This window comes from Rhinatrema bivittatum, chromosome 5 (assembly GCF_901001135.1).
Source record: "Rhinatrema bivittatum chromosome 5, aRhiBiv1.1, whole genome shotgun sequence".
Lineage (NCBI taxonomy): Eukaryota > Metazoa > Chordata > Amphibia > Gymnophiona > Rhinatrematidae > Rhinatrema > Rhinatrema bivittatum.
In genome coordinates, this window is record NC_042619.1 from 348302518 (window position 1) to 348317671 (window position 15154).

Consider the following 15154-nt stretch of genomic DNA (forward strand, 5'->3'; position numbering starts at 1 on the left):
TCATTTGTGTGTGCGTGTGTATTTATATATATATATATATATATATATATATATATATATATATATATATATATAGATATAGTTTTATTTAGTTATTGAATTTATTTATATTTTGCCTTTTGGTGCTTCTAAGCAGATTGCATTCAGATACTGTAGGTATTTCCCTATTCCCAGGAGGCTTACAATCTAAAGACTAGATTTACTAAGCTGTGAGATGGCTGTAAAGTGCATTAAAGAGTGTATATCGTGTGTTTTCCTTCAATAGCAGGTCTGAATTAGACATGATCTGTGGGTGACGTCCAGTAGCACTGAATGAAACTGTCTCTCCAGCTGGTAGAGCTTTTGAGTTCTATTGAGCATTTGCAGGAGTTCCCATGCAAACGTTGCCTCAGAGTCTCCTCAGACTTTTTTTTTGTCTACCCTTTACATTGTTCTGGGTTCAGACTGTGCACATTGGCATTCTGCCCTGGAGCTCTGACCTGGGGGCTACTATCACTGGGGTTTGTACTGGGAGATACTTGAGAAGCTTTTCACCTGCATGCACACAGGACTGCCTCGGGGGCTTACCCAATGTAAACACACTTAATTACTGGGATTATACCTTGGGACTTGAACCCAGAAGCTTATTCCCCACACAAATAGCCACACACACACACACTTTCATTTAGTACCTCAGGGTTCCAGGTATTTAGGAAAGTAAGTTTATTTGATCAGTAAGAGGATAGAACAATAAAATCAGATCATATAGAAGAATTAGTTGCAGATAACAATTGCATGTTTCTAAAGGATCAGTCTGTGGTATCACATCCGGAAGTGCACGCCCCCTCTCTTTCTCTCTTTTCCTTATTCACTAAATGCTTGTGAGAGCAGCAGTGTTCCCTCCTTCTGTATTCTTATCAATTTCAAGTACAGCAGTATGGCCTTCACTGTCTTATAAATTATCAGTTAATTGTTTACTTTCTCGCCATAGAACTACTGGCTCTACAGTTCTGAGTCTTTCCTGTTCATAAACATTTCATAGTGGAAAAAGTAAATGAGTTCACTCAGAGGTTGGCCTGTGGCCTTCAAACTAGTCTGTGTCTGGGTGAATCCATACAGCCTAACCTCTAAATACATCCTCAGCCAGAATAGTCAGAAATAATTCCATTACACACATAGATGGATTTGTATCTTATTCGTTTTCTCCCAGGACAAGCAGGATGGTAGTCCTCACATATGGGTGACATCAGGATGGAGCCCTATCATGGAACACTTTTGTTAGTTTCAAGAACTTTGATTGCACACTGAGCATGCCCAGCATGCCACTAACCCTGCATCCAGCAGGGGTCCCTCTTCAGTCTCTTTTATCCCAGGACAAGCAGGATGCTAGTCCTCACATATGGGTGTCGTCACTCACGGAGCCCTAATGCGGGAAAACTTCTGGCAAAGTTTCTAGAAGCTTTTAACTGGCAGCCTGGGGCTACTGAGCATGCCCGGCATGCCATGATATTCCCTGCCACAGGGGTCTCACTTCAGTCTTCTTTTTTCCTCGCTGCCATCGACATCGCGGTCACAGGAGCCCTGTGAGGTTTTCCTCACAACTTGACAGAGAAAGTTCACTTTTTCTTTACCAAATTTGCCCCATATTGGGTCTCACACGGTTTGTCACCGGCTGGTGACAAACAATTTAGCTTTCACTAAAAAATTCAGCGTTTTTTCCATCGATGGACGTCGAGTCAAAATGTCATCAGGCTTCAAGAAGTGCCCAGCCTGCAACCGAACAAGGACCATAACGGACCCGCATATCGAATGCGTTCGGTGCCTTGGAGGACAGCATGATATCGCTGCCTGTCCAAAATGCCAGGAGATGATGGCAAAAGGCAGAAAACTCTGCCAAGAAAAAATGGCACAGATTTTTCAAATCCAATCGGGGCCTTCACCGACAACTTCTACAAAATCATCACCGGTAGGCCTTACAAAAAAGATCCTGATCAAGAAAAGACTTCCGGAGGGTTCGGGGGATGCCTCTTCTCCAACACCCTCCACGTCATCGACAAGGTCGGTATCCGAACCACGATCGAAGCACAAGCACCGCTTCCGCCGCCGGAGGAACCGCTTTCGCCGCCGGAGGAACCGATCACTAAAAGAAGTCTTCCTCAACTATGATTCCATCGGTTCCAGAATCGATACCGTCGACATCATAGCAAGTATCGACTTCAATTACTGACTTGACTGTGTTAATCAGACAAATAGTCACCGATGCCTTACAGCATCAAATTCCGGCGTCATCGCCGATGCCGACCACCGTGTCGATGCCGGCGGGATCGTCTATGTTAACCACTCCTTCGATACCGGCTTCACAGCTGATGCCGGCGACTCCGCCGATGATGCCGACATCTCAGTCGATGCCGGCATATACGCCGATGCCAGCGATGTCTTAATCGATTCCGCTGATGACTTCTTCGATGACGGATCCGGTTCAAACATACATACCATCGATATCATCGGTTCCTTTACCATTCCCGATGCCTTCGATGCCAGCCAGACCTATACCATCGATGATTCCAATCTCGATGTTTACCTTCACTACTTCATCGATGCCACCAGTTACACAATCGATGTCTCTCTACACCATGACACCATCCAAACCACCTTTGCCAAGAAGAACATCTTCCACACAAAAGTCATCGGGGAAATTTAAACATTCTTCACTGAAGCCTTCTCCCACAGTTCCAGGCACTTCTAGTTCTGAAGCACATTTACACAGCATCCTCACTAAGAGGTATCAGGACCTTCTGGCTTCATTGCCCATGATGCCTGGGCAAGAAGAAGAGGAGCGAGAGGTTTCACCGGACCCACAAGATCCATTGCAAGGCCCTTCTGGAATACCTCCACCTCAAAGGCCTGAACCTCCTCAATATCCACTACCAACTTCTGATACTTGGTCAGATACAGAATCTGAGCCCTCATCAGATTTCATGTCTGAGGCCTCTCCACCTCAAGCCAAAAAACAGTCACCTCCAGAGGACCTTTCATTTTCATCTTTTATTCAAGAAATGTCTGAGTCCATACCCTTCCAACTCCAGGCTGAAAAGGATGAGAGGCAACAGACCCTAGAAATTTTACAGTTTGTAGCTCCTCCTAAGCACAATCTGGCCATCCCGGTACACGAAGTGCTATTACAGCTTCAGCAGAGGATATGGTAACATCCAAGTACAACCCCTGTTGTCAGTAAGAGGGTAGACTCTACCTATCTTGTTCAAGCAGCCCCAGGATTTGAGAAACCTCAACTTCCTCACGATTCCCTTGTGGTGGAATCTGCTCAGAAAAAACTCGCAGAACCAGAACTCATGCCTCAATCCCTCCGGGAAAGGACAGTAGATTTTTAGATCAGATGGGAAGAAAAATCTACCAAGGAGCCATGCTCAACTCCAAAATTGCTGCATATCAGCTTTACATGACGCAACAACAGAGAAATCTCTGGAAGCAGATTGAAGAGTTTCTACCCTCTCTGCCTCAACAACATCAAGAGGCAGCACAAATCATAATCCAAAAGGGCTTGGATGCAGGGAAGCATGAGGTAAGGGCAGCCTACGATGCTTTTGAAACATCCTCTAGAACAGCAGCATCCGGCATCAGTGGAAGAAGGTGGGCCTGGCTAAAGGCTTCTGATTTACGCCCTGAAGTCCAGGACAAATTAGTAGACCTTCCCTGTCAGGGAGATAATTTGTTTGGCACCAAAGTGCAGGATGCTGTCGCCCAACTTCGAGAGCACTCAGAAACGCTAAAACAACTCTCCATGCTGCCTCATGACCCTGCAACCCACACAAGTCGCAGACCACCGCGTAGAGAAGCAAAACATCCCTTCTATCGCCCAAAGAGGTACTATCCTCCCGCTTCTAGGCCAAGACCTCCAAGGTCTCAACAAAGACCACAACAAAGACGACAACGGTCTGCGAGGCCCCAACCACCTCCTCAAACAGGATCTACCTCGGGCTTTTGAAACAAATTTCAGAGCACAAGGCCAATATTCCAATCCCTATGCCACCTTGCCAGTTGGAGGGAGAATATCCCATTTCTACAAGGAATGGACAACAATAACAACCGATCATTGGGTCCTCTCCATAATTCATCAAGGCTACCGCCTAGACTTTGCATCTCTCCCTCAAGAGTTTCCACCACAAAACTCCCATCTCAATCACATACCTCAATTACAAACAGAATTATCCGCTCTTCTGCAAGCAAAAGCTGTGGAACAAGTACCACACAGTCAGAAGGGCAGAGGATTCTATTCCCGGTATTTCCTCATTCCAAAGAAAACCGGAGGCCTACGTCCCATTCTAGATCTCAGAAATCTCAACAAATTCTTAGAAAAAGAAAAGTTCAGGATGGTTTCACTAGGCACCATGCTTCCACTTCTACAAAAGGGAGATTGGCTTTGTTCTCTGGATCTTCAAGATGCTTACACACACATTCCTATATTCCCGCCTCATCGCAAGTATCTGCGATTCACAGTAGGACATCAGCATTTCCAATACCGAGTGTTACCATTCGGCCTAGCTTCAGCTCTCAGAGTATTCACCAAATGCCTGGCAGTGATAGCAGCACACTTACACAAACAAGGTGTTCATGTTTTTCCTTATCTCGACGATTGGCTCATCAAAAGTCAATCACAACAAGGAGCATTAACTTCACGGAATTACACCATAGCTATACTTCACAAACTGGGATTCCTCATCAATTATCAGAAATCCCACATGAACCCTTCTCATCAACTCCAATTCATAGGAGCAGAGTTGAACACAGACATTGCACAGGCTTTTCTACCAGAAGATCGTGCAGTCACACTGTCCCGGTTGGCACACTCAATTTCCATGCAACAACAAACGACAGCTCATCAGTTTCTTACCTTACTAGGTCACATGGCCTCCACAGTTCATGTCACTCCTATGGCACGACTCGCCATGAGAGTAACTCAATGGACTCTACGATCACAATGGATTCAAGCCATCCAACCATTACATTATCCAATCCAAGTAACCCACCAACTACGCTCCTCGCTACAATGGTGGACAGTCCGGGACAATTTACGCAAGGGCCTACCCTTCCAGAAACCGGTCCCTCAGATAACATTAACTACAGATGCATCCACCTTGGGGTGGGGAGCTCACATAAACTCTCTTCAAACTCAAGGAACTTGGACAAAACTCGAAGCCACATATCAAATCAATTTCCTGGAACTTCGAGCTATACGTTATGCGCTGCATGCGTTCAAGGACTGCCTTTCACACAAGACTGTTCTGATCCAAACAGACAATACAGTAGCCATGTGGTACATCAACAAACAGGGAGGTACGGGCTCATATCTCCTTTGTCAAGAAGCTGCACAAATTTGGGACTGGGCCTTGAACCACTCAATGTTCCTACAGGCCACTTATCTAGCAGGAATTCAAAATGTGCTAGCAGACCGACTCAGTCGTCAGTTCCAACCACACGAGTGGTCCCTGAATCCCTCAGTAGCCACCAAGATATTCCAACGTTGGGGACAACCAACAACAGACCTCTTTGCGTCACACCTGAATCACAAAGTAGACAATTTCTGTTCTCTACACAAACAGAACCAGCTAGCCAAGGATGCTTTTGCTCGCCCTTGGAACTCCGGCCTGCTATATGCGTATCCTCCAATACCGCTTATAACGAAAACTCTAGTGAAGCTACAACAAGACAAAGGGACCATGATACTCATAGCCCCATACTGACCTCGACAAGTATGGTTTCCCACACTGCTAGACCTTTCAGTCAGGGTTCCAATACGCCTGGGAGTAGCTCCCAATCTCATAACTCAGGATCAGGGTCGGTTGCGCCATCCCAACCTTCAATCCCTATCCCTGACGGCATGGATGTTGAAAGCTTAATCCTACAACCACTCAATCTTTCAACAAATGTTTCTCAAGTGCTTATAGCTTCACGCAAACCTTCCACAAGAAAGAATTATTCTTTCAAATGGAAAAGGTTCACTTTCTGATGCAGACAAAACCACTTTCTGATGCAGACAAAACCACATCAACGCACATACATTTCTCCCACCAAGTCCGAGACCTAGGAGTCATTATTGATGACCAAATAACCCTCAAAAAATTTATCAGTACAATCCTTAAAGAGTGCTTTTTCAAATTACATACACTCAAAAAATTGAAACCTTTGCTTCATGCATCTGATTTCCGGACAGTTCTACAAGCCATGCTGTTTTCCAAAACAGATTATTGTAATTCTCTCCTCCTAGGCCTACCTAAAATGCCATCCGCCCCTTACAAATCCTGCAAAACACTGCAGCCCGTATCCTTACTAACACAAACTCAAAGGAACATATTACGCCAGTTTTGAAGGAATTACACTGGCTCCCCATTCAATCCCGCATACACTACAAGACTCTAACACTTATCCATAAAGCCCTCCACAATCCTGAAATGAAATGGTTTAATAAATCAATACAACTTCAATCTTCTATTAAACCCACCAGAAATCAATACCTCGCCACATTACAAACCCCTTCACCTAAATTATATAACCATGTTTCCACCAAAGCACGAGCGTTCTCTTTTGCTGGCCCTTTGTTATGGAATACTATGCCCACTGAACTGCGCCTTGAGCCATCTCCCAAAACATTCAAGCAAAAACTCAAGACATGGTTATTCACACATGCCTATACGTGAAATATATATGTTGATCCTCTCCCATTTTCTCACTGCCTTCTCTACCCTTCTCCCCCTGTCTAGACACCATCTCTAATTCTCCTACCTCTGTTCCCACTGTAAATACCTCTCTTTACAATTGCTATTAACTACTTTTGAAATGCTTTCTCCCCCCTCTTACTACATCTAATGTAGAACTACATCTCCTCTTAACCCTTTTCCCTTACCTCAGCCCCAATTTACTAGAATCCCGTTGCTACATCTCCTCCTAACCCTTTTCCCTTACCTCAGCCCCAATTTACTAGAATCCCTTTGCTCCCTAGTTCTGTTTAACTTACCTCAACTAATATACCCCCAAAGTATAGTTCTGTGTTTTTTAATAGATTCTACTTTTATTATATTTAAATATTTATATACATACTTTCGTTTAATATATAACTTGTTAAATATATAATCTGTTAAATGTACAATCTGTTAAATGTATAACGCTCCGGCGTAAGTTAAATCTGTTAAATCTGTTAAATCTGTTAAATGTATAACGCTCCGGCGTAAGTTCCTGTTCATTGTACACCGACGTGATATCTTTGATGAGCGGCGGTATATAAAAAATTATAAATAAATAAATAAAATAAATAAATATTGATCCTTTCACTTGCCCCACTACTTCTCTTCTAGACTATTTGTACCATCTTTCAGACTCTGGTCTTCAAACTTCATCAATCAGATTACATTTGAGTGCAATCTCTGCTTATCATAACAAGGTGGGAGATGCGCCTATATCCACACAACCTCTTGTCAGTAGGTTTATGAGAGGTCTAACTCACCTTAAACCACCAATTCGGCCTCCAGTCACAGAATGGGATCTGAATCTGGTTTTAACAGCATTAATGCGTTCTCCTTTTGAACCCATTCATTCTTGCGATCTCAAATTTCTCACATGGAAGACTATCTTCCTCATAGCCATCACATCAGCTAGAAGGGTTAGTGAGTTACAAGCACTTGTCACGTATGAACCTTATACAAAGTTTCTCCATGACAGAGTGGTTCTCAGTACACACCCAAAATTCCTTCCTAAGGTAGTTACGGAGTTCCACTTAAATCAAACCATAGTTCTACCCACATTCTTTCCAAGACCTCACTCTCACCAAGTAGAACGAGCTTTGCACACTTTGGACTGCAAACGTGCGTTGTCTTTTTATCTGAATCGCACTACGTCCCTGAGAAAATCCAATCAGCTTTTTGTCTCTTATGATCCAAATAAGCCAGGTAAAGGAGTGGGTAAGCATACTCTATCAAACTGGTTAGCAGATTGCATACAGTTTTGCTATGAAAAAGCAGGCCTTCCTCTCCAAGGGCGAGTTAAAGCACATTCAGTACGTGCAATGTCAACTTCAGTAGCACATTTTCATTCAGTGCCAATCATTGACATATGTAAAGCAGCAACATAGAGTTCCCTTCACACCTTTGCAGCTCATTACTGTCTGGATAAACAAGGACGACAAAATTCAGCCTATGGACAATCTGTCTTAAAGAACTTGTTTCCAGTTTGATCCCAACTCCTTCTACAACCAACCTGCTGTAATCTTCGGCTGCCTCATTTCCTCAACAACGCATCACTGCTAACTACATGGACAATGACTCAGCCTCTAGTTTGCTAATCACCCATATGTGAGGACTAGCATCCTGCTGTCCTGGGATAAAGCAAAATTGCTTACCTTGTAATAGGTGTTATCCCAGGACAGCAGGATGTAGTCCTCACAGAACCCACCCGCCACCCCGCGGAGTTGGGCCTCAGACTTATTATTTTACTTTTGCTTACGCTTATTGCTACATACCAGACTGAAGTGAGACCCCTGTGGCAGGGAATATCATGGCATGCCGGGCATGCTCAGTAGCCCCAGGCTGCCAGTTAAAAGCTTCTGGAAACTTTGCCAGAAGTTTTCCCACATTAGGGCTCCGTGAGTGACGTCACCCATATGTGAGGACTACATCCTGCTGTCCTGGGATAACACCTATTACAAGGTAAGCAATTTTGCTTTGTGTAAAATTGGGATCATTTTCATAGCAAACCTATGTGCATAAATTCACTTTGAAACATGGTTCATGTATTTGTCTGCACATTGTAACAAAATTACACCCATTATGTCTAGGAAATTATTAATAGGTGAGTTTTAAATTATTTTCTTAGCAACAGTTCTGACTTCTGCTAATTTGTTTTGAAATAGCACATTTTCCAAAATTAGACAACATATTTTGAAGGCCACTTATTTTATATTGTACTTTTGAGAATGCAACTGATTATGATTTACTCTAATATAATTTTCTAATCTTAAACCTAAAACATTTGAGATGTGGTTTTGTATCTTCTTCATTAGGTTGATAAAGCATATGAATACCTCATACAAAACTCGTCACTTGCTAACAACATAGGCTTTACTGTTACTGTTGGAAACAACCGTGGAATCTACCTCAGGGATCCTGTCCATGTAGCTGCTCCTTCAGACCATAGTGTTGGCATAGAACCTGTGTTTCCAGAAAACACAGGTAAGCTCAAAAGTTCAAATTTCACATAGTTTAAGCTGTCAAAGTTCATAATGCAGGGAAAGCCGCCTGATAAATTGCATCTTTAGTCGCAATTGATGAATACTCTTTAATGCTCACTGAGCCCAACCTGTCTCTTACCTCTTCATGCGGTTTGCGGACTAGTTCCCCAAGCTTTTCCTGTCTACTTGCTCCACATGTAGCTCATGGGGTTAAGCTCCCTAGGACAGTGCTGTCTCTTTCTGAAGAAAAGTAGGTATAACAAAACAGTGCGATATGGATTGTGTAATTTCATGAAAGCTTTTAAACATGAACAGTGGTTTCCCATGTGCTGCTGGACTTATAGCAGATTTAGTATTTGATATCCTGCTGGCGATGTAGGAGTAAGCAGGACCGGCTCATGTAACCACTTTTTCTTCACAAGCTTTTCCTCTCAAACTGTTTTTCTGCTAAACTTTCTCTTTGTCTCAGTAGCTCTATAGTTAATATTTTTAATATTTAATTATGTCTTTAACAGCACTCATTGTTGGTGAAAAAAGTGATCCTTTCTCATAACCCTCTATCTGCTGCTATCAGTTCAGTTTTAAATTTATTTCTGTTTTGACACGTCAGTTCTGGTTGCCCCATCTCAAGAAAAACATAGTGGAACTAGAAAAGGTGTAGAGGAGGGCCACAGAAATAATCAAGGGGATGAAACCTCTCTCTTGTGATGAGAGACTACACAGGCAAGGGCTCTTCACCTTGAAAAAGAGATAGCTGAGAGGGGTCATGATAAAGGTTTTTATAAAATCAGAAGTGAGATGGAATGGGTAAATAAAGGGTGGTTATTTATGCTTTCAAATACTAAAACAAGGGGGCCCTACATGAAATTAGCAACCAGCAGATTCAAAACAAATTGAAGAAAGTACTTTTTTGTTTGGCGCATTATCAAGCTGTGGAGTATATTGCCAGAGGATATAATAAAAAAAAAAAAAAAAGCATAATGGAGTTTAATAGAAACGGACAAGTTTATGGAGGAAATGTCTATACACATTATTAGCCAGGGTGCTGACCCTGGGAGTGGGTAACAGAAATTAGATCACTTTATGGGATCTGCTAGGTACTAGCAACCTGGATTGGCTGCTGTCAGACTCAATGGACCTTGGTCTGACTCAGCATGGGAATTTTTTAATTCTTCTGTATAAGTAAACAAACTCAAAACTGATCTCAAATCCTAAAGAGAAGGCCCAGAGAGCTAACAAAGTTTGCATTGGTAACTTAAGTTGTGTTGAAGCAGTCTTGGCTACTTTTTATGCCTTGGATTGATGACAAGCTCTGGAGTTGGAATATATTCTTTTTTCCAGCTAAAGTCATTATAAAGGCAGGAAAAACTCAGTTTGAGTTGAAGTGGGTGTACCCAAGCCTTTAGCAGAAGCTTCAGATTTTGTGTTCGTTGTCGACCTGTTTGAGTTTGCCTGTGCTTCAGATTGTCCAAGACAGGATGAAAGCCACGCTGTGCTGCTGTGTGTGGGCTTTGAACAGCTCCTTCAAACAATTTTCAAAGCTGTATGTTTTGTCTGTAGCAGTGTTTTATACAGAGTGAAACAAGGTGATCTCTGAGGTATTGAATTGTCCGTTCAGATGTTCAAATCATGTGCATCAGGAATATAGTCACTAATGGCTTATGTTGAGCAGTGCACTTCTTGTAACCTTACTGTGTGGCTGGTCAATTGCTTTGCACCAGGCTCAATCACTTGTAGAAGAGAAGCACATTTATCCATGGACAAACAGAACTTAATCAGCCACACAAGTGGGTGACATCATCTGATGGCGCCAAAATGGAAACGCTCTCTGGGTTCAGAAAAACTGGAAAGGTCTTTCTACGCATGTGCAGTTGTTCCCGAGTAGCTGCTTGCTGCTGCAGGAGTTTCCTGTCGTCTTTCTCCCCCAAGAGCAAAAGAATGAGAGAATTGCTTTCTTCAGTCACTTGCTATTTTTTTTTTTTTTTTTAGGGTTATGGTATCAAGTTTGTATTTTTCTTACATTATTTTAATTTTTTTTGTTATTTTCAAGAAAAAAAAAGAAAATTAGATTTTTCTTTAACTTTTCTTTCTCTAAAAATTGAACTCAATTTAGTTTGTCCTCTTTACCATGAGGGACAGGTAACCAGGTTTCAAGATGTGGCCAAACATAATTTCAAAATATTTCTCTTAGTCTTGCATGATCGGTGCCTACGTTGTCTGGGACCATCTATGATATGCCAAATTAAGAACATAAGAACATAAGAAAATGCCATACTGGGTCAGACCAAGGGTCCATCAAGCCCAGCATCCTGTTTCCAACAGTGGCCAATCCAGGCCATAAGAACCTGGCAAGTACCCAAAAACTAAGTCTATTCCATGTAACCATTGCTAATGGCAGTGGCTATTCTCTAAGTGAACTTAATAGCAGGTAATGGACTTCTCCTCCAAGAACTTATCCAATCCTTTTTTAAACACAGCTATACTAACTGCACGAACCACATTCTCTGGCAACAAATTCCAGAGTTTAATTGTGCGTTGAGTAAAAAAGAACTTTATCCGATTAGTTTTAAATGTGCCCCATGCTAACTTCATGGAGTGTCCCCTAGTCTTTCTACTATGTCCCCAAGAGTCATAAAATATAGGGAATTTAAGCTTAAAGTACTTAAGCTTGCCTCAGGTTCTTTCTGGGAAGAATCAGAAACATCCAGCAAGAGTTCAATAACTAAAGCAGAAAGGTCAGAGTCCTCTTAAGCTTAGAGCCATGGCCATCCTAAGCCTCAGCGCAGACATTACTTGACAAGGGTATAGGCTACATTGGTGCCTAAAACATCCCAGAATCAAACTGAAGAAGGGCAGAAGAGAGCATTCATGTATACAGTTCTCACTGCTGAAGCATCACTAGAAAGTGTTTTCAGCCCTTGTCAGTACAGATGTTACTAGCATGTTTGCTTCTTTGTGCCAAATCATCCCCAGTGCCATCAATTATCAGGCTTCTTCTACCCTTGTTGGTGTTGACAATCTCTCTATGCAGAGTCTGATCGCCTTATTTTATCTGATTTTAAAAAAGCAATGCTCATATGGGCTCTAAAGTTAAAGTTTTTGTGCCTTATTGTGAACCGTTGTGATGGCACCCACTTAACGACGGGATAGAAAAGATTTTAAATAAAATAAAATAAATAAAATAAATAAATAGAACAGAAGGGCAACCAAAATGATAAAGGGGATGGAACAGCTCCCCTGTGAGGAAAGACTAAAGAGGTTAGGGCTGTTCAGCTTGGAGAAGATACAGCTGAGGGGGGATATGATAGAGGTGTTTAAGATCATGAGAGGTCTTGAACTAGTAGATGTGACTCGGTTATTTACACTTTCAAATAATAAAAGGACTAGGGGGCACTCTATGAAGTTAGCAAGTAGCACATTTAAGACTAATCAGAGAAAATTCTTTTTCACTCAACACACAATAAAGCTCTGGAATTTGTTGCCAGAGTATGTGGTTAGTGCAGTTAGTGTAACTGGGTTCAAAAAAGGTTTGGATAAGTTCTTGGAAGAGAAGTCCATTAACGGCTATTAATCAAGTTTACTTAGGGAATAGCCACTGCTATTAATTGCATCAGTAGCATGGGATCTTCTTAGTGTTTGGGTAACTGCCAGGTTCTTGTGGCCTGGTTTAGCCTCTGTTGGAAACAGGATGCTGGGCTTAATGGACCCTTGGTCTGACCCAGCATGGCAATTTCTTATGTTATGGTCTTATAGTTCTTACTATTTCAGAGCATGACTTTTTAAATAGGAAATTGTAGCTGGATTTTGTCCATAGTTATTTTGCAAAAATTCTTGATTCCCCTCCATCTTCTTCTCAGATGGAGTCAAATTTACATTCCTTTGCTATTCCTGTTAAATCCCAATATTCCATACTACCATTCCAAGCAAGAGAAGAGATGCTACCATTAGATTCTCCAGTTCTTAAAGCTCCAGTTCTTCTAAAGATAAGAATACCATACTGATTCAGATGAAGGATCCATCAAGCCAGGTAGCTTATTTCCAGTAGTGGCCAATTCAGATCACAAGTAGCTGGTAGCATCCCACATAGTAGATAGATTCCATGCTGTTTGCACCCAGGGATAAGCAGTGGCTTTTCCCAAATCTGCCTCTAACCTTTTGGCTGGGTGCTGGTTGTCCTGCAACTGGCCGCACTTACCTGCAACATCACGATTCACACTCCACCAAGATGCTGTCCTGCCATGTCAGCCTGGGGCCTCCTAGGCGTAAGCAACCTCTTAAAGGCCCTGCACAAAGAAAACCCTCAGGCGTCCTCTGATGTCATGCGGCAGGGTATTTAAACCCCCGCCACGCAATTAACCTATTGAGTGTCCCATCAAATCGCCTTGCAAGTCCATTTTGGGGCACTTCTGTCTAAACTCTCCTTTAATGACCAGAGCAGTTGAGCCCGTTCCAGGGCACAGAGGGAGGGGATTCTACTGATACTTCCTGATTTCAAAAGAAACCGGGGGACTCCGTCCGATCCTAGATCTAAACTTTTTTTTTGGAAGGTGAAAGCCACAGATAACCAGATGTTTTGTTATAGCAAAAGCACCAAGATCTTATGACTTAATATCCTTTTTTTTTTCTCAGAGGACAAGCAGGATATCAGTCCTCACACATGGGTGACATCTTTGGATGGTGCCCAACACAGAAAATTTATGTCAAAATTTCTTGAACCTTGAGCCTCATTGAGCATGCTCAGCATGCAATGTACCACATGTCCATGCGGGGTCCCCGTCAGTCTCTTCTTTTCCGCGGAGCTTGTCATTCCGCATTTGGGTGAGACCCTTTTTTCTAACTTTTTGGCCTAATTGGTCTGTTTTTGGAAATTTTTGTTTTCGTAGTTCTGAACTTCACTGCTTCGCGTGGTTGATGCTGGGACCCCCGGTTTTCGATGTTTATTAGTATGTTTATTTTCATAGTTATACCACAGGGCGGCAGTGTGTTCAGTGCCTGCCAGGTGTCAATGGCCACCACCATCGATTTCCATCTCGTGGTCCTTTTATTTTATGATGACATGTCCCCTTTGAGATTTAAGTGATGCCCTTGGATAATGCTCCAGGATAATGCTGAAGGGACGTAAATTCTAGCTCAACAAGATGGAGCGCCTCTTCGGGCCAGAAAAGACCGATCCATCAGCATAAGCATCGAGGGTCGTCGGAGCCACACCAGTGGGCACCAAGCCATTAACACTGGTGGGGCCGTCTGTTCTATTATGATGGTCTGCTGAAAGGGACGCTGGAGACTGGCCATCGACTGGCTTCTTCAGGATGAGGATGTCTGATTCCTTGTCATTGGTCTCTGCATGGGGAAGGACTATGCCAAGCATAAAGGGAAGCCGAAGAAGCATTGGTTCCTGTCGATGCACAGTGACATATACAGGGATGCACCAGTTTCTGCTGAGATGCCCCCAAGTGACCCCGTTGCGTAGAGATCCAGTCCTCAATTGATGCCAGGGATGCACCACTGGCTCCATTGGTCCTGATGTCAGCCACTGATCCTCCCCTCGCTTCTGAAGAGGTTACACCTTCTTCATCCCAGCCGGTCTTGACATCACCAATGTTCGAGTAGGAACTGGAGAGGCATGTGCAGCTGGCTTTTGAGAAGGCGACACATGGCATCAGGTTCATGGCATCGCTGCCCCTTGAGCCACTGCTTGAATCCTTGCATGCGCTCATTTGTGGATTACTGACCCAGCTGGTGTCTGTTCATGGCATGGTATCGATGCCCTTTGGAGCACAGCCGCCTTTTCCTGCTGATCCAGTTGTTGCTGGTTCCTTGGAGGAGGAGGCTCCCGTCAGACTTTCAGAGGCACCGGTGCCTGTGGCCCCATGTCCAGTTCCATCAGTCCTTGCACTGGTGGTTGAAGGCTGAGCGCCCAGGGCCCTATCCCCGGTTGAT

General features: G+C 43.1%; 1 protein-coding gene across 5 annotated transcripts in view; it reads left to right on the plus strand.

Annotated features, from left to right (window-relative positions):
- TPP2 (tripeptidyl peptidase 2) overlaps positions 1-15154 on the plus strand; it is a 315654-nt gene that overhangs the window by 107453 nt on the left and 193047 nt on the right. For all 5 annotated transcript variants that reach the window (XR_003857142.1, XR_003857143.1, XM_029604520.1 and 2 more), the window contains exon 13: positions 9047-9215. Coding sequence is in view for 3 of the 5 variants with exons in the window: in XM_029604520.1 (XP_029460380.1) it covers positions 9047-9215 (169 nt within the window). In the remaining 2 variants the exon portion in view is untranslated. The remainder of the gene's footprint in view (positions 1-9046; positions 9216-15154) is intronic.